General features: G+C 32.1%; 1 protein-coding gene across 3 annotated transcripts in view; it reads left to right on the top strand.

Moving 5' to 3' along the window:
- The window catches only part of LOC118191338 (plexin domain-containing protein 2-like), a 121,136-nt gene that overhangs the window by 77,953 nt on the left and 15,679 nt on the right, over positions 1-27,504 (top strand). For 2 of the 3 annotated variants that reach the window (XM_035362136.2, XM_035362134.2), the window contains exons 2-11: positions 2,084-2,550; positions 9,477-9,617; positions 9,706-9,796; positions 10,958-11,080; positions 14,157-14,210; positions 21,062-21,126; positions 23,452-23,542; positions 24,174-24,269; positions 24,367-24,509; positions 25,807-25,870. In XM_035362136.2, the coding sequence (XP_035218027.1) occupies positions 2,084-2,550; positions 9,477-9,617; positions 9,706-9,796; positions 10,958-11,080; positions 14,157-14,210; positions 21,062-21,126; positions 23,452-23,542; positions 24,174-24,269; positions 24,367-24,509; positions 25,807-25,870 (1,335 nt within the window). The remainder of the gene's footprint in view (positions 1-2,083; positions 2,551-9,476; positions 9,618-9,705; positions 9,797-10,957; positions 11,081-14,156; positions 14,211-21,061; positions 21,127-23,451; positions 23,543-24,173; positions 24,270-24,366; positions 24,510-25,806; positions 25,871-27,504) is intronic. The other variant, XM_035362135.2, reaches the window with a different exon arrangement.

Genomic DNA, 27,504 nt, shown 5'->3' with positions numbered 1-27,504 from the left:
TGTAAAAATTACGATCCATAATTTTTTTTTTTTTTTTCTTTTTTACCATCTTTCCTAGCATTTGAACTGCTAACTGGTTGTATTATGACTTAACAACGATTGGCAGACATGCCTTTTGGCATAATACGCTGCTCGACATTGAAAATGCAACATCAAGAAGTAGTGGTCTGAAATTTGCAAATTTTAGAGCAGACGCATGTCACTGAGTTATGCGAATAATGTGAAATGCGCAGCTCTCCGACGCACGTGAAGTAAGATATAAGGGAAGGAATGGGAAGAATGGGCAGTATTCGTGTCGTTATTTCTGCCAGAACAGTTATCAAAGAAAGCTGGGTTTTGTCTTGGAGGAAACGTGTAATAGGAGAGAATGCCAGGCCGCCGTCAACGAAGGCACTTCCAGCAGATAGACGATTTTACGAGGGGTATGGTGATCGGGCTGAGAACAGCGGGTTGGTCCTTACGTCAAATCGCAGCTGATACCCACATGGATGGGAGCACGGTGCATCGGCTATGGCGAACATGGTTGGAACAAGGAAATGTGGGAAGAAGGAGGGGTGCAGGTGCAGCCAGAGTGACGTGAGCACGCGTGGATCGACGCGTCCACCGACAAGCTGTGGCGGTCCCGCAAGTCACTTGTACCGCGATTCTGCAGCATGTGCAAGATAGCCTGGATGTTCCCATATCGACCAGAACTATTTCCTGTCAATTGGTTGAACGTGGCCTGCACTATAGTGTCCATTAAGAAGACTACCATTGAACCCACAGCATAGATGCCAATGTTTAGAATGGTGTCGGACTGGAGCGATATGGATGACAGAATGTGGAAACGTCGTGTTCTCAGATGAGTCACGCTTCTGTTTATCCAGTGACAGTCGCCGCATACGTGCGTGGCGTCGACGTGGAGACAGATCTAATCCAGCAGTAGCTGTGGAATGCTCCACCGTGCGACAATGTGGCATAATGGTTTGGGGCACTATTGCGTACGATTCCAGGTCACCTCTAGTTCGTATTCAAGGCACTATGACGGCCCACCGATACTTGGATAATGTACTGTGGCCAGTGGCAATCCCCTACCTTCAGGGGCTGCCTAATGCAATTTTTCAGCAGGATAATGCCCGACCACACAGTGCTCGCATCTGCCAACATGCTCTGCAAGGTATACAGCTGCTTCCCTGGCCATTGTACTTTCCTGACCTGTCACCAATCGAACAGGTGTGGGATGTGATTGGACGCCGTTTGCAGACTCTGCCCCTGCCTTGTTCAGAAAATGGACTGTGGCTGATGGTTGAAAGGGAATGGAGAGCCACCCCTCAGGACACCATTCGCACTCTTATTGGACTCTATGCCTAGACATGTTTCTTTGTACATCGCTGTCGACGGTGGTCCTACTGAGCCGACGCCGTTCTCACTCTGTATCCTGACTATCATTTTAAAATAAAGATCACTTATTGCTGTTTGCTATCTCTTTTTTCCAAATTCATCACTTTCTGACCACTCCTTCTTGGTGTTGCATTTTCAATGTTGAGCAGTGTATTTTAGACACATTTCTGAGGTGGTATTTCTTATCAGAAAAACACCAGACATTTTGTATAGGAACACCGTGAACCAATAAAGAATTGAAAGTATATATTAAATGATCTGTACTTAGTTATAATTACAAATTAATTATTTTCATTTTGATTAGTCTCGTGTAAACTCATCATTTTACATTTGTGAAAGAAACACATGCCAGTGTAAAATTATCCGAAGCAAAAGTTAAGATAAATATTCTTTTTATATAAAACCATTATTCATCAAAGTAATCAACATATGTTATTCTCCTTTGGAGGGGAATTTTCTTCCCTTTCCCTGAAGAAGAAACTATGTCATTTGTCGTCAGAATTTTGAGTTATATAAAAAATACGTTAACTCCTGTCCCTTCTGATGTTTACATACTGTCATTTTTTCCCCCACGTAACCAAAGCTGTTTTATTATTTTCAACATACTTGATTATATTTCTGTATTGTTTTAAGTACAAAATAATCATAAGAGCTAAATTAAGTAATTTCTAAAATTGACTTTTTATTGTTTTTATTTTTTCAGATCAACGTCAACTAAATCCATCCATTTATAGTTATGATTTTCAAGATTTAGATGGTAGCTATTTTCAAAATCAAGATTTATCAAAAAGCCTCTACCATTTGTCAAAAAGATCTGCTGCACTTCCACCTCCTAAGAAAGCATCATCAGCAGATGAGAAAAAGTATCCTGGGAAAAGTTTATCAGAAAACTTCGATGTTCATGTAAAAACTGTTGCAACAATTTTAAAAAATTCAACTCAGCTGAGTACATCAACTGTTAATTCTACGACAGTAGATTTATCGACAGTACAAACTAACTCTGCTAATGACAAATATAATTTAACTGTGACTGAAAGTCCTGCCAATGCTTCAAGTGTGTCAGTGCTGAATGTAACATCATCTACTACATCTAGTACCACGTCTACGCCATCTAGTTCTGCATTTCCGGATGTTTTGCCAACAAAGCCTTCAAGTATTACAAACACAACTGTAAGTTATGACAGCATTTTCGTATTTCCTTTCTCTTTTCAATGTAATATCTTATATATACATAGTGTTCATAAAAGTCTTCAAAAATTAAAAAAAAAGTCTTATAAAAGTCTTTATAAGACTTTTTTTTTAATTTTTGCAATTTTTGCAAAAAGTCTTATAAAAGTCTTTATAAGACTTTTTTTTTTTAATTTTTGCAACCGTTAAATTATAGACATATACAGTACAAAGTCTTTAATCCGGACATCCATGATCCGGAATGATCTATAATCCGGACCTCAAAGCTACAAACTTTCTGCACATGCGTAGCATTTACACATGCTCATAATACCTTTACGCATCCGCATATGCATTTACGCATGTGCGTAATACGTTTATGCATGCGCGTTTAATGTATAACGGACAATATAAGCTAGGCTAAAATTATCTAATTATCTATTCAATGTTGCAGATTGTGTTGTTCCTTAATCTTCTAATTGGATCCACCTTATTATTTTTTGCAGACTGTTAGAGCAATTTTATAAAAAGTAAGCTTGAACTTTCTTTTATGTCAAAAAGAGTTTCCGATTCTGGAGGAGCTGGCAAAGGATCTACAAAGTGAAAGCATGTTTCGATGTCCATCAAACAAAAAGTGGAATTGCTGCAATAAATGGATAAAGACATGAAGAAAGTAACAGAGAGGTTAGTGAAAACGAAAAAATTTCGATTGACAAGTTAGTCGGCATTCTCGGCACAGCAATTACAGGACATGAACAGCGGAACTTTGTATCTGAATAAGAAATTATGTCTATAGAATTAAAGAGAAAGTTTTAGCAGATAAACGAATTTAAACAGCTTACATTGAAAGAAATGTTCAATAAAATAAACAAATAAATATTAAGTTTTTTTTTTTTTTTTTTTTTTTTTTTTTTGTAAATTTTGATACTCTTTAGATCATAATTGCTGTTTATTTCATAAATTATAGTTTTATATTTTTAATTTTATAATTTTTACATGCTATTGTAACCAGATTTAAATTGATGGTCTATAATTCGGAAAAACCCTAATTTGGAATCTCCAAAGTCCCGACGAGTCCGGATTAAAGACTTTGTACTGTACTTCCTATTACTAAAATATTTTAAATGATGCATATATTCAGGTTTTGCCATCTTTAATTTCCTCTTTCATCTCTTTCTTAATGGATGAATTTGCATTCAGATTTGACCGTTATCTTGATGCTATGGACTTACATTTTGATACTCGTGTAAAGGGTTTGCCAAGAAGTCCTTTTCTGTGGTCTGTAGCCACCTAAGATGCTGCACATCATATGTAGCCATTTACTTCATTCCTTTGTCACAGCATGATGTATACAGTGATTAACAACTAACTGTATTTTCAGTATTGAATGAATCATCAAATCAGTTATGTAGCTCTTCCTTTCTTTGTTGTTGTTGACTAATGCTTACTTGTCTGTTCTATAATCAGCCCAAGCCCACGAGATTCCTTACCGCAATGAGCGCAAGATACAGCTGTTGTTGATAACAGCGTTGAGCACCTTACAAGTAGCAGTGGGATTCAGCTCAATCATTCTCCCCCCCCCCTCTGAAGAGAACTTTCAGCTTGCCGCATATTTAGAGTGACCCCATGCCACACAGAAACTATTTATAAACATCAGTGCCCTCTTTGGAATTCAAACGTGGTCCCTACGGCACGGCAATCAGCAATGCTAACCACCATACTGGTTGGGTGCCTCGCTTTCTTGAAATTATGATATTCAAGTAAATTTAAATGTGGAGTTTTCTTTTAAATTCTAGTTGTTTTAAAGTTAACTACAGAATTTTGTTTATTTAAAAATGAAATAAATCAGTAGCTAAAAAGCAGACCTTTGTGTAGAACAGAAACTACATGTAGATATTCTAGTTTGACAAGCTGCTGAATGGCTAAGATTACTAAAACTGGTAATTTAACCTGAAATCAAACCACAACGAACGAGATGATTGCATGTGCATTTTTGTAGTTTTCTGTATGTGTAACATAGATATAAGCCACTTAGAAAGTTCTTCATAAAGAACTTTCTAAAGAGAAGTGGCATCCATCCTCTTAGGCAGATAGCCTTCATGTTCTTTGCCATATTAAACTAGCCAACCATTCAGACCTTCTTTGGCTTCTGTGCGAGCACACGTTTTGAGTATAACCTATTTCAGTTAAGCTTGAAATTTCATGTTCATGAAAGGATACAGAGGCGTTAAGAACTGTCCATTACTTTTTGAAAAATAAATAAACTTAGCTTGATTTACAGAACTGTTCCTTAACTATTTTCAAAGCATCTGACTCTCATGTGCTCAACAACATCGTTAAGAGTCATATGCTAAAAAATACCAAACCAAGATATAAGATACTTTCCAAAGTCTCGGTAAAATAAGCTGTGAGAAATAAATAAAAGTCAAAAATAATACAGTCAAAAGTCTTTAATCCGGACTCGTCGGGACTTCGACGATACCGGATTATCGATTTTTCCGGATTATAGATCATCAGTTTAAATCTGGTAAGATGGCATGCAGAAATTATAAAATTAAAAATATGAAACCGTAATTTATAAAATAATGAGCAATTATGATCTAAAGGATATCAAAATTTACAAAAAAAGAAGCTTAATATTTATTTGTTTACTTTATTAAACATTTCTTCCAACGCACGCATGCGTAAAGCATACATTACGCATAGCCGAAATTAGAAAATTGCAACCAGAAAACTATTTGATTTGTATTCGTGATATTTATAATGACGAGGAATTTGATTTAAATCATATCAAAGACGGAGTACATCGAGATAAAATACTACATTTAGTAAGGAATTATAAGCCGAATAAAATAAAAACATCTGCCCTGAAGATAACGATAGTGCTGACAGATCAACTTCCAGTTCATTGCGCGCCGCGACCCCCCCCCCCCACGTGCAGAGCAGCGTGAAAGTGATAAACAGATTTCGGAACGGTTAGATAAACAAAGGATATGTATTTATCCATTTTTTGTAGCAATTCCACTTTTTGTTTGATGGACATCGAAACATACTTTCGTTTTGTAGATCCTTTGGGAGCTCCAGCATCGGAAATTCTATTTGACATAATCGAAAGTTCAGGTTTACTTTTATAAAATTGCTCTTACAGTCTGCAAAAAATAATAAGCCAGATCCAATTCGAAGATTAAGGAACAGCGCAATCGTCAACATTACTGAAATAGATAATTAGATAATTTTAGCTTATACCGTCTGTTATACATTAAACGCGAACGAGAAAACGTATTCTGTGCTTGCGCAGACGCATATGCGTAGTCGTAAAGGTCTTGCACGCACGCGTAAACGCCTATGCGCATGCGTCAACGTGGCGCATGCGTAGAAAGATTTTAGCTTTGAGGTCCGGATTATAGATCATTTCGGATTATGGGTGTCCGAATTAACGACTTTTGACTGTATTATAACCCATTTGAAAGGCCTTAAATTGTTGTTCAAACAGCAGTTACCCAAATGAAATGAGAAGGACAGGATTTCAAATCCTTTCAGCAAAGATTTCTTAAAGCAGCCTCAAATTATCATTAAAAAAAGTATTTTTCCAAGCTTTATTCATTGCATCTTATCAGTTCTGTCATGTTAAAATATTATCATTGTAAGGTATATTGCGAGAATTTTGGAGGCTCATTTTAAAATATAAGAATGATTTGCTCTTTTTAAAATAAGAGTATTTTTTTAAAAACCTAAAAGGGGCTCTTAGTCTTGACATAGGATATTGCGATGTATCTCTGTATGCATCGCTTCACTTTAGATGGCTGACTCACTTTTCAGATTGTTGCTATCAAATGTTACTTTCCTCTATTATGACTTTCTTGTATGAAATAAAGGAAGTATTGTTGTTGCGAAAAATTTCGAGTATCACATTTCAATGAAAATATCCATTTTGGCGCATTTGGAATCCATTTGAACAGTGATTTTCTGTGACATCTGTTTGTACTGACAGAATAAAGGGTGCTTGTTTCCAAAACATATTGTAAAATGAGTTTGAAATGGATTCAGGAGAAATCTTTTCATGATGTCTGTATGTACCTATGTATGTATTTTGCATAACAAGAAAACAAGTAGCCTTAGGCTGTGTTCAGACGGCGGCGTAAAGGGCATAGAGGTGTAGTCATAAGGGCATAAAATACGGGAATTCCATTCACACTTGCGAGAACGGGGTATAAGCCGTTTGCAATGAGAGAAGCTAAATTTGCGCATGCTGGGATGTGTCTACAACTTTCCCGCGTTCGCTCTGCTTGTTTTGTGACAGCGAAATTTTCTGTAGAACGCCGCTTCGCTCCAATTGGTCGATGCTTATCATAAACTCGGCGTAAAGTTGAAAACTTTGAACCCTATGCCACGAGCCCTAAACCAGATTTTGTGACATTGCACAGACTGGTTGCCTTGGCAATGGAGTAAGCGTTAAGGGCATAACCACTTATGCCCTTAATGCTCTGTCTGAATGAAGCTTTAGTATTTTTTTTTTTTTTTTTTTTTTTTTTGTTTTTGCTTTAAAAGTGATTGAATTATGCTCTAGTTAAGGTTTTTATGTCTTTAATTAATTCACATGTAGTAGTTGGAGAAATATCGAAAATTTAAAAGTGTCTTCTCTAGGCTTAACGTGTTGTTACATTTGAAACTCTTAGTGGTATAATGAATCAAGTCGGTGCACCAACTTCAGTGTCTTTTTATCCAGCGAGACCAAAAGCTAAGTTGAAATTTTTGCGCAACGAAAATTTGGCTTTTTTGCCCATTGGCTGAACATCTTGTTTTGCTGTAGAAACTAATTTAAATTGCAGAAATTCTTTTCTTAACTGTGTTTAACTGTATTTGATGTTTTAGATTTTTCTGTATTTTTTAATTTTTTGTGAAAATACTTTGAGGTTTTATGTATTTTCCCCTTGCGTTGAAGTGAGGACTGAATTAATTGAATGAGAAATATATCTGTAATAAAATTCGAGGAAGTAAGTTTAAATGAAATGCAGCAAAAAATGTATATAATTTAATAGGCTGCACACGGAAGTCATGTGGCATCTGCATCAGATTTTTTTATTAAATAATGAAGAATAAGTAAATTAAATGATTAAGAATCAGCATTATGAAATTATGTTTTTTTCCATTGTAAAAAAAGACAGTACTTAGAACCATCAAATTTTTAATAACATAGTCCTCCACCTGCACCTGCACGCATTTGGAAGCTTGGATTTTGAATTATTATTGTTTATTTCATATTCTGTGAAATTTTAATGCATTTTTGATTAATAAACTCAACAATTTGAAAGCGAGCAGTGGCTGATTATTTGAAATAAAATATTCTTATCTGCAGTGCATAAGACTTGCCATTTGGTAAAAACAAGATTTTTGTCATTTATCATTAACATTCTTAGCTCTATGGAATCAATGTGACTTCGCAGCCGAAAAAACAGTGATGCTTTCAATTTAATCTGGAAAGTTATTGACTAATAACCTTGAGTAAGGAAGGGATTTAAAAGCAATAAATACAGTTCTTAAGAGTACTTTTTCATACTTTTTGATGTGATTGTTTTAAACAAACATATTAAAATGAGATGTCTTTTTGTGAAATTGCACTAGTTTGATTCATTGAAATCCTTATATACTTTTTTAAGATAACTATTTTAGGCAGCTGACGTAAGTGGCTAATTTAATAAAAATAAATAAATAAATAAAAAATTAAAATTACAGCGAAATATCAACATAGTATGAAACACTCTATTGGTAATTCTAAAGATATGCTGTTTTAAAGTATTTTTATTTTTTGTTAGAATTTGATGTAACGTAAGTGGAAGGAACATAATATTTAATAAAGTTAACACACAAAAAGTTAATAATAAAAAGGGGGAAAAAAAAGTTTTTTTAGCCATCTTACTAAGAAAATTGAACGTTTATATGATGAACTGAGAAAAGATTGAAAAAAAAAAAAAAAAAAAAATAGAAAAATATATGCCTACCCTTAATACTACATCCTGAATTCTAAACATAAACTGCTACAGTGCTTTTAAAAGACTTGATTTTGCTATTGAATTGCACTTAGAAAAGAATGCTGAATATTAAAGTTTAAAAGACAAAAAAAGGGGAGGGGAGGTTATTTGGAGTGAGTGCAAGAGCAGACTGGTTAGAGTGTGAGCTCAGCAAGAGCATAAAAAAAACCTTAACAAACCCTTTTGGGAGGCTGTTAAAATCTGAAATCTTTCAACTTTTTTTCCTTTATTTTTTAATCTTTAAGTTGGCCTTAAGCTGTAAATTTCTGTGGGTGAAAAATTTTAAATTCCATTTTGAATTTGAGCTTCTAGAGAGAGATGTGTATTACAGAGAATTGCTGCATAATTCTAAGCGGCAAAATGATAAGTAATTTTCCAATAAATAAGACATGCATAATTCCCTTACCTTTTTTTTAATGTTTATAAGCATTTTCACTATGATCAGTCTCGTTGATGATCTATTAAAAATGCCATTATTTCCACCAAAGCACTATAAAATTTTCTAAAAGATGGGTAGAATAAACATCCACAAGTTGCATTTTCTGGAAATAATTGCAGAGTGGTGGATTTTTCACCATCTCTTTTCTGTCTTCAGAATTCAGTTCTGTTGCTTAAATTCAACTAATCAATCAGCATTGAAATTATAATATAGATCAAAATTATCGCTTTTTGATCTGAAATTCAAAAGTTTTAATTTTTCAGTTTTTAAGAGGCTTACTTAATTTATTTACTTTTTGTTTAAAAAATATGTCCATTTATTTTAATACCATTTTTGAATCTCACAGTAATTAAATGTTGTTAGAAAACCTAAATTATCGTAATATGAAGATAATATATATATATATATATATATATATATTTAGTGTGGCATCCTTATTAACTATTTCATTCCCATTGCAGATTGATCATCATGTTTATTATAATTCAACATTGTTCTCAGATGAGGGACAGGCGATGGCCTTTTGGGTTAATTTTGATGAACTTCCTCAAGACAAGTACGTTGTACACCAAATGCTGTCCGATTCTCACAGGAGAGCAGCTGTAAGTTTTTTGTTCATCCTTTCAGTACTTCTAAAAATTGCTATTGTAGATTTAGCCTGCACAAAAATATTTTGTTCTTTATTTATAGATATTTTTTCCCTCCTTGCAGACTGTTACCTTGTCTTTTGATTTTCCATTTTATGGCCACCCTTTATGGAACATCACGATAGCAACTGGAGGTATTTTTGCCCAACTGTTTGATATCACAGGATCTTTTCATTATAAGTTAAAAATTTACGTTTAGGAGTAGTTAATAATGTTAGTGTTAATAACTTCAAAATATATATATCTCTACCGACTTTATCAATTAATATTGAAAAATTCTTTTCAGTCTTTATATTATGCTATATGAAGTCCATGATTTTTTTTTTTTTTTTTTTTTTTTTTTTTTTTTTTTTTTTAATGCTGGGCTTGAGTGTGAGTGTTATCTGATTCTTCCAGAAGAGTAGCTGTGATTTGTAGTGTGCAATGAAGTACTTGAAGTATGCTTATATTAAAAATTAAATTATATTAAAAATGCATAAATACTGTAATCAAAAGATACAAGTTATTAAAAATGTATGTATTATCAAATAGTTTTTAAGCCATGTATCCTTCATATCAAAAACTTTAAAGTTAAATCATGTCTTAATTTTTAAGTGTAAATCATGTGGCAGGTAAATGTTAAAAGTGCATAAATTAAACAATTAAATCACTTAGTCTTAGCAAGTATAAGTTGTATGGGTTTAATAATAAATTTCTTCAATAGAAACTAACCACCATGTAAAATACTTTTGTAAATGATTTTATCTTACCTTGAGCTTTAATTATTGTTTAATTTGTTTAGATGTATTTGCTTTCATTTATGTGCATTGCATTTATTGTTTCACATGTTAATTAATTTTGGATTAATGAAAAAATTGTGTTAATTTATTTTGTTGTAGTGTTATGGTATTGAACCTTATAGCTATCTTAACATAAAAATAATATAAGAGGTAATTTTTCTATATTTGTATTACATAATTTAGTATCTTAACATAAAAATAATATAAGAGATAATTTTTTTATATTTGTATTACATAATTTAGTGAGGATCGGCTTGAAATAAGTAAACATAAAATTTTTGGGTGGTGGGGAGGGACAGCAAGTGAAATAACCATTTCTGAAGAAAACAAAGTATATTTTTGAAATAACAGTTATGATTTTTATTTCTGTTGAAAGAAAAACTAACACCAGGTATGTCTAATGATCCTATATGTAACATCATATGTATGTTTGTATATGTTATGCAAGTGTATATTTGTTATATGTATATATTCTTAAGCTTTTTTTTCTTCTTTTTTTCTGAACTTTATTTATAGGGTTTGTGTACATGGGGGATTATATGCATAGTTGGCTTGCTGCTACACAATATATTGCCCCTCTAATGGCAAATTTTGACACAAGTCTCAGCAATGACTCCATGGTCAGATATTTTGACAATGGTAAGTTTCATTAGCATAGTTTTATACTTTATTTCTGTTCTAAGAAGAGTTTATTTGTGTTCAAGTAATGACAGATGTGTGCAAACTGTCCAATCCATAGAATAGGCTGCATTTCCGTTGTTCCAATTCATCCAAATTATGACTCTGGATTCGCTAGATAATTACAGTAAGATACGCGTATGCATTTTATGAAGCACTGTGAACTTTCATATGAAAGTGACTGTACTAGTATAGAATGGGTTAAAAATTATGCATGAACTCAAATTTATTTATGACTTAAAAAGCGAAGTTTGTGGTGCTGTCAGTAAATTTTTATTATTTGTTCAAATATGAAGATTAAGTCAAACTGAAATGCTTTGAACGCAAGCAAAATATTGGCATGATGACTTACAAAGCTTTGTTAAAATTTTAGAATTTAAAACTATGAAATAATCATATCTGAAAATGAGACTGGCTAGACTGGCTAGCACGGTAATGAAGATTTTGCTACTCATCATCAGCATTAAAATTTTATTTTCAGTCAAAAATTTTTTTAAATAAATGTAAATTATATCCCATGGTCTTGTGCAAGAAACTGCAACAAAATTAGAACTACTAATATCAACTAATATCTCTCTTTCAACTAATATCTCTGTTTTAAACTGATTGTTGAGTCGACAGTTTTTTTAAAACTGAATTTAAAAAATTGGGAAAATGTAGGAACATTTAGAAGGAGTGCAGTGAAAAATGGGTAACATTCATGAATTTTATCATTGATACATTTTTTTCTCTTTCTTAGTGGTGGGTTATTTAGCTACCTTCGTGGTAGGTCCATTAACCGTAAAAAATATCGTTTACATGTGTTTAAAAGCAGTGGTAACTGACACCTCATAGACATATTTCAGGCCATGACGGAAAATGAAACAGATAGGCTTTTAAAACGCCTATATCCTACCATAGATTTTTGATAGTCTTCCAAAAATTAAAAATTACTTAAAGATCATAAAATATAAACAGAATGTGCATATAAAGGTCAGAACATAAGGCATGCTCAAATTGTACGTAATAATAAACTTGTACATAAATTTATGCCAGTAAAATTGTTGCATGCATATGAGTTTGCAGTAGAGTGAATGCATACAGGTAATTTATTTTAACAAAGAAAACACTTCACGGTTCTGCAATTTTACACAAAAAAATCTTCACAGAATATAATCAGTAATTACACTTCAAACTACTAAGAACGTTAAACACAACACAATGTAAAGCACATGTAAAGAGTGAAGCTAACTCGGAGATATCTCAGTACTCCTTAAATTAAGCTGAACTAAACAGCTAACAACAACAAAAAAATGGAAGCGCATGCTCTGTCTGTCCTTATCTAGTTTTCACCTGGCTGCGGAGAAATTTCTATTGCCTTCAGAAATTAATGGAAGGTGTATGGTTACAGTTGCATCTAAAGTCAGTTACAGTTATTCAATTACAATATTATGGTGACACAGGGACCAGGCCCAGGCGTCGCCAAATGGTTGCTAAAACCATTGGCGATATCTCTTCAAATTAGCGAGAAAGCCATTTACTTACCATTAAATAAACTTGCCTCTGTATTCTTATTTTTCCAACAGAGCATTCTCTCTCTAGATTTCCGTGTTACATTATACAGAAAAGTAGTATAATTTAACTAAAATTATCCATATATATACGAAATTCATAACACTGTAAATACCAACAGTATTTGTAACATGATCAGCGGAATTTATAAGACTGAGTGGCTTATTTTGCCAATATCAGCATCAGATTTTTTCAATGATTAATATAAATCATTTTGCTAATATCAGCGTCAGATTTTATCAACGATAAATATAAAATTTTATCAATAATTAATATAATTCATCTGCTGTATGTATATTAAATATTATTGTGTAATGTGCATAAATGAAGAAAAATTGAATCATATGCAAACTGCCAGTAAATTAAAGTCAAAAATGTAAAATTTCTGTGGTGCCAAATATTTTGGTTGCATAGAACTTGTAGCTAGAGGTAATGTGGCAAATGAAATGATATATATAAAGAACTGATGTTGCCCTTTTTAGTCTTTGATCCTAAATTTCATTAGTATTATGTAAAAACATTTAACAATTTTTTCTGGAAACAATTTAAAGTATATTTTATTTGTTTTTAAATAGTGCTTTTAAGTTGCTGTAGTTCATATTTTCAGATTTCTACATTTCATGACTTTTATTCGACAGTAGATTTCTGTATTGATTTTATTGTAATCTGTTGTTTTAAAATAATTCAGTTATGCGCTTCCGATTCTTCATTTCTCACTGCTGAAAAATTAATACTATTAGATTTAGGTGATTTAAAGAAACAGCTTGCAGTTTAACGTTTAAATACTGGAATGATGTAAATTCTGAAGACTTTTCTTCCGAAATACTATATAGTTTTAAAAATCATGCAACTATAATGGTTCTGGAGAATAAAGCAGTTTAAGACCTTTTAAAATTAATTCACAAATTCAATTAAGTTCAACCATATTTGGATTTGAAAACTATATTAAGAATATTTTTAACATTTATAGTCACTTTTGCTAATTTAAAAGAAGCATCTGTAAGCTTAAAAAGTTGTATAAGGGCTTTAATTAAGTTGGAAAAACTGTCAAATCAGGTGTTCTATTTATAGTTTGTTAAGTAATGAAATAATTTTTAAAAAATTGTGAATTTCTTTTTATAAAGGCAACATAATTAGGATATAAAAAAGTTTAAAAATTTGCTGTTTTTCTATTACATATACCACTATTTATTATTTTCAAAGTTATTTATTTTAACTGAACTACAAAACTTTTCTCAATTTAAAATATAGTTTAGTATATTATTACTGCACTGTATATTGGGGTGCACGTTTCACTTCTAGCATCAAGTGGTTAAGTGCCTAGGCATAGCTTTGGTTATTATACTACTTAATTGAGAAGATAGAAATATTTCCTCAGTAAGGACTGTTCTGCATCCCATAACTTTCAAACATTTAATAATATATATTGGAGTATGGAATTCAGATTTCACATTTGATTTTTATATTTCAATTTAATATTTTTTAGGAACAGCATTTGTTATCGAGTGGCATCAAGTTACTTTGCAAGATGAAAAGAAAGGTAATTTTTTTTTATTTCTTTTGTAATCTTAAATTACAGGTTTGGCAACTTTGAGTTGTTAATAATGGAGCAAAACTATATCATTTATATGTTTAAAATATGATAGGAAACTTATGGGAAACTAGTTACAGCATAAAGTCACCCAGGCTAAATTTGTAGTTAATTTATAATTGCATTCAGGTGTATTATGAACTCTGTAATTTTAATTAACACATGCTATTCCATCTGTAGTTCTTAACACTGTTAGATCAGTATTTTGTATTACTTATTCTATGTTTTTTAGATAAATATTATATGCTTAAGTTTGTTGCTTGGAACTTAAAAGATTTTAATGATTCTTTTTAATTTCTTTGTCTTATTCAAAAGATAAGTTGATTTTTTGTACTTTATAGTGCATATTCTGTTTCATAAAAAACTCGGTAAATGTTAACAGTCAAAAGTCATTAATCCGGACTCGTCGGGACTTCGGCGATTCCGGATTATCGATTTTTCCGAATTATAGATCATCAGTTTAAATCTCGTAAGATGGCATGCAGAAATTCTAAAATTAAAAATATGAAACCGTAATTTATAAAATAATGAGCAATTATGAACTAAAGGGTATCAAAATTTACAAAAAAAAAAAAAAAAAAAAAAAAAAAGTAAGTTGTTTAAGTTGCTTCGTTTTATGTGATAATACTTTCTCATTAATTCTATAAACAGACATAATTTCTTGTTCAGTTACAAAGTTCCGCTGTTCAAGTCCCGTTAATTGCTGTGCCGAGAATACCGACTAACTTGTCAATCGAAATTTTTTCGTTTTCTCTGTCACATTCTTCATGTCTTTATCCATTTTTTGCAGCAATTCCACTTTTTGTTTGTTGGACATCGAAACATACTTTCGTTTTGTAGATCCTTTGGAAGTTCCAGCATCGGAAATTCTATTTGACGTAATCGAAAGTTCAAGTTTACTTTTATAAAATTGCTCTTACAGTCTGCAAAAAATAATAAGCGGGATCCAATTCGAAGTTTAAGGAACAACGCAATCATTAACATTAACTGAAATATATAATTAGATAATTTTAGCTTACACCGTCCGTTATACATTAAACATGCAGGCGAAAACGTATTCTGCACTTGCGCACATGCATATGCGCAATAGTCAAGGTCTTACACACACGCATAAAACGCCTGTGAGTTTTTAGCTTTGAGGTCCGGATTATAGATCATTCCAGATTATGGGTGTCCGAATTAACAACTTTTGACTGTATATATATATATTGTTGCGTTCTACAGGTTAGTGAATTTAGAATGATTGATGAAAAATCAAAACACAATTTATTCATCAGTGTTAGACAAGACAGTTCCAAAGGTACATTACAGTCATAAAAAAATTGTGACAAAGACAAACACAGCCTTCAGGTTATCAGACTATAACGGTGAAGATAGCTTCACGGCAAAACACTGAAGTACAGCTCCCAACTCGGTTCGGTCGCCCTCAAGTTAACTTCTGAGCTCAAGAACTACTACTAAACATACTTTCTATAGCTTTTGACCTGCTTCGAGAACATTCTTGGTAAAACTGGTAAGAATTTGTTGTAGAATGTTCTTGCTCTGTGTATGGCATAACTCAAACTGTGTCAGCAAATGGCCGATTTCATGCCAAATATGGCAACCCTGCTCTTCCTTACCACTTCCTGGCGCAGGAAGCTATCTTACAGCAGCTGTGCAATTCATAACGTTTATACTACTTGCCACTTTGGTTTGCAGAAGTACTCTATTATTCTTTCCTCTTTTACTGTAGAATTCATTGTCCTGTAGCACTTTCAAAAAAATTTATTTGCATGACTCAAATCCTGAAATTTTTGTTGATTGAAATCGGCTGTGTTTAGTCCTCTTAATTGCACCATGGTGCAAATCATTTTGTTTTATTTTTTAGAATTGCTTTCTTTCAAATTGTTGGGGGCCTATAAAATTAATGTCTCTCATTCATGCTACCACTGGAAATTTGGTATATTTGCCAAGCGAGTGATACACATTATCGTGAATGTCAAGCACAAAGTCTAGGGTATATGAAAAAGAGTGCTTTGGATATGGGATTATGATTCATTATTCAGGATGTTCATAAAAGATGTCTAAGGGCTGAGAATTAATCTACATGCGCTGTGGCAATTTTCGCTTGCATATTATGTTATTCGTGGATTTCCTGGACATATGTTTTTTTATGTTACCCATATACACACTACTTTCCTGGTGTCATAACCCACTTCACTGGTTGTATGATAATATGACCAACCAGCCTTGAAAAGGCGTGAACTGATGAAATATGCTGTTCAGTTATTGTTGAGCCATCAAAATAGTCAGGGTGAGTGGCTGGAATATAGAAATTTGCTTCAAATGTCAGAAAACTCTGTATAGGTATCCTGTATTTGAAAGCACTGCACTGCCCTATGACATTGTTTAAAACCCTGGCATTTTTTATTTGCACATTGTTATCTAGGATTTCTGTGGCAACAATTTGATTTGGCTTACTTGCATATAAGAAGAGTTGGTTACATTAACTTTTAATGGTGTATATAGAGGCCGACCAGCGGCCGAACGGTAAAGTCGCTGAACACTGGTAGTACGGTCCGAGGTTCGAATCCCGCGAAGGGGCTGGCTGCATGCGTGTTTTCGTAGTTTTCCCCATGTGTAACGTGTATACGAGCCAGTTTCCCTTACAAAGTCCTCCACGAAGGCATCCCTTCCCTTAGGCAGATAGCCCTAGTGTGCTTTGCCGTAATCTCAATAAGCCAAACCAAACCAATGGTGTATATAGGTCAAGACTATTATTTAATTTCCTGTTGGAATGTTGCTTTTTAATCCTCTCATTGCGTATTCTACGGTTTCAACAGGCAACATAGAAGTAGCAAAATTTGCACAACCCACGAATTCTGCAAGGATCCATTTTTTTCTATCTATTTAACTGTGCAGCCCGCTCTCCCATGGATAGTTTCGTTTTGGCTTTTCTGCAATGTTTAATTTTTTATTCAGATCTGGGTTTAACAGATGGTGTTAGTTGTCTATATTTCTGAAAAATATGCAAGCATGTTTTGCACCATTTTGCTCACTCTTTTCAAAGCTCAAAGATGTCTGTAGTTCAACTCTCAGTACCCTGAGACAAACTGCTTGACATTTTACTAGCCATGTACCCTCCAGTCCCATCAAGAAAGAGCCTCATAGACAGCGTGCTGTTTGTTGCAACAACAAAAAAAAAAAAAAAAAAGACACTGACGTAAAAATTCGGAAAGAAACGCAAATTTTTTGCAAAGATTGTAAGTTAGGATTTTGCCTTGAGCCTAGTTTTGAAGTTTATCAGACTAAACTTCATTTCAAATAAATATTTTGTATGTATTTTGCATATTATCATTAGTATATATGTATTTTACCTTTGTATTTCATAAAGTAAATCACAAGAATAATTTTCAAAATTTTGCTTTTATATGATTATTCTTCAATTTCATTTTTTCGACAACCTTTTTTTTTTATGATCTAATTTTAAATTGGGTGGGGACCTCTTTTACAAATAATTTTGTATATTTTAATTCTTAAGTATGTTAAGTAAGTTATGCTTTTTAAGGGTATCAGTTATATCTGGGCTAGAATAGATTCCGCTAAAGACTCCTAGTACTCTCTGGATGCACATTTTTATTTCTCAGTTCACAGTTGCCTTTTGAAGCCTCCAATCTGTATGTGGTTTCACTAATTCTGATGATAACTCCATCAAAAAATCAGTTTTTTCCAATTTGTCACTATCTCTCAACAATTGATGTGTTACATGTGCATTAATTCCATTTGCATCAAGTAACCTAAAGAATACGGCCATTGGCCATCGCCTTGTTCTTCGGCTTGTAGAATGTTTAGAACTTTTTTCATCCAACGCATCTATCTATACCTCCTTTAGTCAAATTGTAAAACATTATTATTTCTGGTTTCCCAGTTTCAAGGTCTTATGATTTCGAATGATGCATTGAAGAAATAAGAATAACACTTTTTAATTTTTGGGGCACATATGAAATGCGAGTCATTCTATCTGTGAATACATAATGGGAAGATCATTCATGCATTCACAGATAGAAAATAGTCCTTCACTGAATTCCTAAAAGATCCTTCAATTTTCGTTTTATTTGGCAAAAAATCACCTGGTTTCTGTCTTTTTTTTTTTTTTTTTTTTTCATAGTTCCAATGTCAAACCTGTAGAGTTAAACAAGTTCTTATCAGACCAGCTGCTGAAATGATAGAAGTAGTCTTTCCCTCATGCAAGAAAAAAGTAACTTAAACGCATAGGTGAGGTCTATATGATCGCGGCCCAATTTAAAAAATTATATTAAAAAAAACTATTGGGTTGAGTTTAATAAAAATTTAGGAGTATTTATATTTTATGTTAACTATTATTTTATGTTTTCAGTACTTTGGAGAAGAATAACTATATAATGTATAAGCTGTTTCACTGTTCTAGAATATTGATGCAGTTCATACAGACTCCACATCTGTGCTTAAGGGTTACTCTGAAATATATGTAGATTTGGAATGTGTAGTTAAAAAAATACTGTCGATTCTGCTTAATCGGGCCATGTCGGGAAGCGATCATTTTGGTTCTAATAACCGGCTGGTCCGATTACACGAACATGTCCTATGTTGTAAGACGGGACGTGCTATATGTAGCAAACAGTAATTGTATATGTAAATCATATACTAAAATGTAATTATGAACTTTATGGTGCGGTACACACGTATGGCGAACATACATGTACAAACAAGAACTACAGTCAAGCTTTTTTTCATTGAGAATGAGAAAATTAATTTAGAAACAAATTCTAAGAAACGATCTCCGTGATACTCATCATGTGAAGCACAATAAAAACAATTTCTTACCAAGTTCCAATTAACATTTGAAGAACTTATCCAATGTGATCTGACGTGTTCTCTTGGTGGATTGCACGTGAAGAAAATCGCCACAAACATCTAATGCTTAAAGTCATAGTGAGAAAGTGCTTTAATTGCTTAAAGTCATAGTGAGAAAAACAATTCTGAATTGTCTCACTGCTCACTTTTCGCCAGCTGTCTGCCACAAATACGCGATCCATCGCTTTTTTGAAGCCAGAGAGTGCAACATGTTTGTAACTTAACGAGCCGTCCAGTGTAGCACGATGATACAGCCCAGTCTCATCAGCATTGCAGATGCCATCTGCTGAAAAAGTTTCAAGAAGCTCGGGCAGTTTTGTTGATTTCCATTCTTCAGCATTTGCACTATCAGCACTTTCTTTCTCGCCATATGCTTTCTTGAATTTTATGTCATGTCTTGATTTCCATTGAGACAACCAACCGTCCGTAGCTTTAAAGTCATCGTGGCCAAGCTTTTTTAGCGAGTTCTTCTGCTTTGCATTTTAACATTGGGCCGCTTACTCACACAGATCGTCCAGTAACAGTGGCAAACCATTCATTAAGGGCCTCATCAACATCTGGGTCCCTTGCCTTCACGCTCCTATTTTTTCGAAGTTCCTCCTCGTCCTTCACATTGTGCCCATTCTTCTTGCGGTTCATTCTCTTGTTTTATCAAGCGCGAAACTGTAGTCTATGCCAATACAGTTATCTCCACCAACCGGCGCTGACTAGTGTTTTGTGGTTGTTGCTTGGTCTTATCCAGGAAACCAATTTTTTCAGCTAACATCAAGTCTTGTTGTGGCATTTTGACAGGGAAGACAAGACATGCGCACAGTTCACTGACTAAAGCGATCTGGACCTTTGTGTTTCGGGTTCAAGATATTGAGGTCAAGAGGGAGATAAAATGCTTGCCATTCAAAGTTTTGGCACTAAAATCATCTCAAAAAAGTGATGAAATTATAGCTTTCTTGTGTAAACTTTGATCGTGATTGACAGGCGGGAATTCCTTTCAGGTGGAGCTGGCCACTCTATTGTTCATTTCCTCGAAACTCGGAGGCGCAGGTCGAAGAAAATGGTGCGTGTGTTCACCTCCCACTGGTTTTGCTTTTGTCATGCACTTTAAAAAATTCCTGACTTTTAATAAAGCATTTTTCCTGGGGAACCGCAACTATAGATCCTCCCATGTGTTGCAGACCACCTGTACATCTTCTTTATGCGGCCGACTTGTGGCTTCTGTTTCTTATTCGCTCTCACATTTTTTGGTCCGATTAAATGGAATTTTGGTCCAAATAAGCGAATAATATTAGTCCGAAAAAGCGGCTGGTCCGATTATCCGGATTCGACTGTATACAATTTTTCTAACCTACTTTAAAAAATTACGCACCGAGAGGGTTAAGAAGTATTCAAGAATTTATTAAATGATTTTAAGAAGAATTAGTCATCTCTTATTTGTTTTAATTAGTAATTTAAACAAAATATTGTGTTGGGGAGCAAAATGAAAGATGTAAAAGAATAAATGAGAGCATAAAACTGTCCAAGGTGTATTGAAGTTTTGATTAAATGAAGTACTACTGAAGATGTAATCTTTACTATGAAGTAAGTTTGATTTTGGCATTTCTTGAATTGGACAAAAGCTGCAACATGACCCTCCCCTTATCTTGCAAATTAAAATATTGTATTGATATAGGAAATTACGTGTAATTTTATAATTGCTTGTTTCTTAACTGTCACATTGTTCATATTAAAGTCATAATGTCAATATGATCAAAAAACTAATATAATTTATATGCATTTTCTTACAAGGAAAATTTTTTTTATAAATAGTTTGGAAAATTGTTCACTGAAATTTGCATTTAAAGTAGTGTCTCATTTATTATTAATATAAAGAAATCTGAACTTTTGTTTACTGAATGCTTGCCATAATTACTCCAGCCTTGTTTTTAAAACAGGTGGAAACTTTACATTTCAAGCCACTTTATTGAAGAATGGAAATATTATCTTTGTATATGATTCAGTGAGTACAAATAATATTTATGTAATAATGTCTTCCATTTTGATTATGTAATCACAGTTTCATTGCTGTGGACAGTATTATACAACTGCCTATACTCCTGGTTTCTTGCAACTTTTAGCTGTGATGAAGAAAAACTACTACTAAAAAATATGTAGTATGTATATAAAAAATATGTAAATATAAAAATATAAAAATGTTTCCTAGCAATAAATTAAATGTATTAAATTAATGAAACTTAAAGTGTGCAAATTCCATTCTCTCATCTGTAGTGATTTTCAGCATAATCTTTCTTATTAAATTTGATTCTATCTGAAATCTCAAAATCTACTGTCAACATTTGTGAAACACTTTCTGAAGATTCAACTAATGTTTAATCATTTAATATTTGTTTTATACCAATATTTGTTACTTTAGTAAATTTTTCCACTCAATAGTGTGTGCATTAATTATTAAATATATTGTCATATTTTATCAGTAATTATTTTTAGATATCATTTTATCATATTTAAAAGTACTTTGATATATAAAAGCAGTGCTTCTCTACTCAGGATTTTCTCAATGCAAAATTTTAAGAAAATTAAAAAAATGAAATCAGGCAATGAATATAAAATTTAGAATACCCAATTACATGTTAATTTATTTTACATCAGAATGATATTACAAATAGTTCAATAACTTGAATCACACATCATAAAATAAATTTTGTAGTCAGTTTGGATTTCTTTTGAATGCAGGTTTTCATATGAGAGCCTCTCAGTTTTTTACATTTCAAGGTTGGCAGCTATGTACATCATACTTTTAAGTCTGTAGTTTATAAAAGAAGTTATGCCATTGTATGTCTTTGGGTTATTATTTTATATGGAAGTTTTGTTCTATGAAATAACAGATTTGTGTCTGCCCCCCCCCCAAAAAAAAATTTTATTTTTTTGAATTTATAAATTAATTTTATGTTGACTAGTAGCCGAGGTTTAGAGAATGCTTTCAAATTTAGATACTGAAATCAAAAGCTTTGCATAGTTTTCAAGTTAATAGTAACTTACATTAAATTTTATAGACATGTTGATCGTATTTATATTTTTATTAATTTTATACATTCAGCTGCAGAGTTCTAAAATTTTATAAGGTTAACTTACAAATAGATGTTTTTCTGTGTTTTTATGTGTGTGTGTTTCTGTGTTAAAGTGAAAGTTTTGTAGGATCTGATTAGAGGATATATTGTTAAAAATTTAAATGGTGAGTTTCTATATATGACTAATTAATGTGCAATGAAGTAGTTCAAATTTGTTGTGTGAATAATACATTGTCTTTGAAAAGCCTACTTTATTCTATTCTTCCCCTGTTTACTGGCCGTCAATCAAGGAATGAGAATAAAATAGGAATGAAAAGTTTCGTTTTTAATGTAACTGTAATGAATTCAACTACTTTTAGTTTATACAAATCGCAAACATACATTATTTAGTGTTCATATAAAAGCATCTAATGATCCAATAATGTAGTTCAGTTAAGAATAAATTTTCAGATGCTTACAGGCCAGCTATGTCCTAAAATGTATGATTAAGATAACTATGAAAAAAAAGTTTCCAATACAGAGCAATGAATCTGTATATTAACTGCAACAGACACTAAAGTAAACATATTCCCATCCTATCAGATTCATCCCTTTTTTCCTCTTTTTGCTGAGCAATGGCTAAGAGTATTGAGTTCTAATAACTCCTCCTTAATTCTCTTTCTGGGAACTGAATGTAGGCTGCATAAGATTTTTGTAATTTCTGCTTAGTAATCTAAATGCAGTGATTTTCCTTCTTAAAAAGACGGCTGAGGGGTAGAGTCACTGGAACAGTCTTTGTACAGTCCAAGACTCAAATCCCATGAATGGGCTGGCTGCATGGATGTTTTTGTGTTTTCCCCCACGTGTGATGTGTAGTCTTCCACGGAGGCATCTCTCGACTTATGGCTCCGTCTACTTGGAGCCATAAGTAGCCATAAGACTTATGGCTATATTTGTGTCTCCTTCGAGAGAGCTATAATCACATAAACCAAACCAAAACCCCCTTAAAAAGCTGTCTATGAAAATCTGTATAAGGTTTAATCGTGGAATATTTTGTACCTGGACCCAGACCTTGGGGGGGGGAGGAAAGCCACCAATGTGTTAAATTTGAATTTTCTCTGAAAACTATTTTATACTTTCGTCGAGGTTTTTACATTTATTACGTTAATTAATATGTCATGTATATTGTTATAAAGGAAAGAATATAATATTTTTATAATAAAAAGTTCTTTTACGTTTTTATTACCAAATGTGATATTTTTTTCTTTGATGTTTAGATCCCTATATCTGTCACTGAAATCGAAGATGAAGCTCATCCTGTAAAAGTTGGCTTATCTGATGCATATGTTATTGATCGTATTATATACTGTAAGTTTTAAAAAATTATGACTTTCCTTCATTCCTCAAAAAAAAAAAAAAAAGGGGGGGGCATTTTTAAGTTGTACATTTTTCTGTGTTGTTCTTTTGATTATGAATTAAATTTTGATATTTTATTGAATTTTTCATCTATTATTTTAATATCAAAATTAGTTATTTTAATTTTGTTGATCAAATTAGAGACATTTTTAGACTGATTAGCCTTTTTCATAATCTTATTAAATTAATTAAAAAAGTAAACCAAATCTTACCGTTTTATAGTTTACATGTACCATTTTATTGTTTACATTTTGCTTGGTCAGAGTACCAAAGCTTTTAGGCTCTTTTTTTTTTTTTGTTTACTGAGTCTCTATAGCATGACTTCCTGAAACAATTTCTCAATAAAGATATTGTGATCTGTTAGAAAAATTTGTGGCCATTCTTGGGTGTTAAAAGTAGGTTATGTGCGGTAAAGTTAAATTTTCTTTGTTTCTAATATAAGAGTGGTCTCTCGTATTGTTTTTAATTGCACTTGATATATGAAGATCTAATGAAATGTATGAAAGAATGTTTTGAAATAAAGTTAAATAATATAAATGGTTTGAAATTAAGTTATTTCTTTCTAATTTAATTTTCTTATTAGTCATTAGGCGAAAAACAATATATGAATATCACAGAATAGACATGAAAAAAGAAGAAATCGGCAACCGTACAGCTATATACTTCACAGCTCTAACTAGTATGTATATTCTTTTCATACATTAAAGTTTGTTTCTGTTATGTTGCTGCAATTTATACTATTTTTTTTTTGTAATGTCTGTTAATATATATTATAGCTTGCCTTAGTTACCATGATTGCCATTCATGCATGAATGCTGATGTAGGCTTAAATTGTGTATGGTGCGAATCAGCTAAAAGGTGTTCCGATGGACTGGATCGGCTAAGACAAGACTGGCTTCAATCAAAATGTGATGTTGAGGTTTGTGCAGAATATATCCAAACTTAAATATTTTATTTATTTATTTATTTTTTTTTTTTCTCTTCGTCTTCTAAAGACCTTACCAGCGGCCAATTGGTTAAACTTGCTTAAACACTGATTGTTTAACCCAGCTTCCATACTGTAGAAATGGACTTACAGCATGTATATAGTTCGTGGTTTTGCCTTGTGTAATGTGGATACAGTATGAAGGCAGCTCTTCCATTATGCAAATAGCACCTGTATTCAAACAGCCTAATATTTTCTTTTTAAAATATGGTTGGTGTATTGCATATAGAATTCAAAGAAAACAATGATAGACTTCAGAAATATTACATGCTCACTACCATTATTTAACATCCATCTAAAAAAATCATATCTAATGGAAGTTTTAAAATGGAGGTCATGCTTTTGTCTGTCATTTTTTGTACTGTTTTCTATATGTAGCTTGCAAGAAGTGCTAATTCTTACATGCAGTAATATGTGCCTAAAAATATTAGTCATAAATATCAGCGGTTTCATAATGCTTTACCAAATAAACAACTTTTTCAAGAAAAACAATCTAGAATCTATGCTGAAATTTTTTATTGATGTATTTTTACTCTGAAGTTCTAATTTCTGCAATTTCATGTTATAGTTAATGTATACTATATATAATTTAAATTAATAGAGTTTTGGTTTTTTACCTTTTTAACCTGTTTACTGTGTATCTACTAGGTATTTTATTCAGTATGTGTGTATGGCTTGCAAGTTGTATAGAAGCTTAAAAAAACACTGCCACGTGAAGTATGCTGTCATATGGTTGTCTTGCTGTAAATCATCCATGTTTCTAATGGTTAATTAATTAAAGAGCCTAAAGCTTAAAAGTTTCTTGACATATGTATAAAATATGCTAGCATACATTTGTGTTGCTCTAAGTAATCTGTGTTTTTAAGAATAAATATGTGCAAATGCTTTAATCAAATTCTACAATAAGAATTTCTTCCTGCAGTATGAAAATAATTTTGTCATTGTACCTTTGAAAAGATTTAATTGACAAAATACTGAAGGACCGTGTTAATTTAGTGTCAGATGTACACTTAAATTCTAAAGAAAAGTGTTTAGTTTTTCAAGTTGATAGTAACCAGAAGTTTTGAAAAATTAACATTCAAAAAACAAATTATTTTTTAATTAAATATTGTTCTTAATTATTTTACCCATGTTTAAAATGTATTTTAAATAATTAATTTGTTAACTGTTATTTGTTATTGCTCTTATTAAAATTTAGAATTGTTTGTTAAATCGTATTTTTGATTTATAGAAAAGTGCAGTTAATTGCAGTGCCATACCACCAGATTCAAAACCTTTTGTTCAGCAGTTAACTGGTATGAACTGGATATTTTATACTATTCTTAAATAACATATTATGTACATTTTATTTGTATTCTGCTATAAAGTTCATTAGATACTTAATAAATATTAAGTTGCTGAAAATAGTTAATATGCATATATATATATAAAAATTGGACTCTATTTTTATACTGAATTAGATTGCAATTGTGTTTTGCAATTGTGTTATCTGTTTATTCTGTTATCAAAATTATGAATTCACAATTCAATTTTTTTATCATTCATGATCACTCACTGATTATGTCTTTAATTTGTTTTTGTTTGTATCCCCCCATTTTGTAACTGTCTGTATTTGTTAAGCACAATCAAATTTCTCTTAAGAGCACTAGCTGAAAGAAGTCCATTTTTATGGTCTGTGAACTTTAAATATATATATACATTGATCATCGAAATTAGATTATGTGCATATTTAATGAATACTGCTGCAAAACCATTAACTATGAAGCAGTTTTTCATTCATAGCATTTGTTGTGTGTATTTTTGTTGTAGCTACCACTTTGTCTGCATGATCGTGTTAAAGACTCAAATGATTTTAAAATGACAGAAATTTCTCTGCTGCAATAAATAAATAAATAAATAATAATTTTTTTAAAAATGATGATAAAAACGTTTTTAGATATTTGCCGTATTAACAACAAGGGTAATCGTCCATCTTTTCTTCATTAATGTATTGAAGTTTATTTTTTTTATTGTATAAAACTATTTACTAAATAACATAAATAAATCCAAATAAATTTGTAAACTAATTGTCCTCATTTTTAATATTTATTTAATGATAGACAAATCTTGTCCACAGCTATCATTTAGCAAAAATTCAGGCTGAGATATTGACATCAAGATTAAAGGAGTTGGAGCTGTGTGGAAGTGGCACAGCTGGTTTTTTATCAGAAAAGAACAGATTATTGGTTATAAAACAGTCTTCGAGGAAGGATTATTTTGCATATTAAAATGGCATACTCCCATTACATGAAGATTTGTGACACTAATGCAAGACTAAAGAATGTTGTATTTGATTTTTTTAAAAACAATTTGACTGTCAGAGTTAACTTTTTAGAAGACATGTAACATCATCTAGAACAGCATAGTACATGTTATGCAGAATTAGTGTCTTATAGTCATTCAGCCCAATGATGTGTTTTAAAATGAAGGCTTTTGTTAGAAATAGAGCTTTTGACAAGTGTTGATAACTGTATTGTGGTAAAGTAACATTATCTCAGTCCTGCATGACGAGAGCCGGATTTGTCCATTATGATGGGTGTTTCTCAGTTCTTGATTAGGCAATAATTTTTTGCTTTCTAAATAAAATTTTTAAATTCCAGATAAATATTTTTCACAGACTTTTTATCGTAGGAATGTTGTCGTTCATCTTTTCTGAAATAATTTATCTAGATCATTTTCAGATTTCACTCTTTTCAAGGTACTAATATAGATTAGCCTATTTTGATAGGCTGGTTTATTACTGCCAGTTGCAGGGAAACTCTAGCATTTTTAAGTGAACTTTTTTTTTATAAACTGCTATATATATATATATATTTAAAAAAAAAAAAAAAAAAACCTCCTAACTTTACAAATTAAATTATAGTCAGCTGCATAACAAGAATGCATTTTC

This window comes from Stegodyphus dumicola, chromosome 3 (assembly GCF_044657685.1).
Source record: "Stegodyphus dumicola isolate Sdum_Otavi_A_Nest chromosome 3, ASM4465768v1".
NCBI lineage: Eukaryota > Metazoa > Arthropoda > Arachnida > Araneae > Eresidae > Stegodyphus > Stegodyphus dumicola.
Note: the sequence above shows the minus strand (reverse complement) of the source record. Positions and strands in the feature narration are given on the sequence as shown.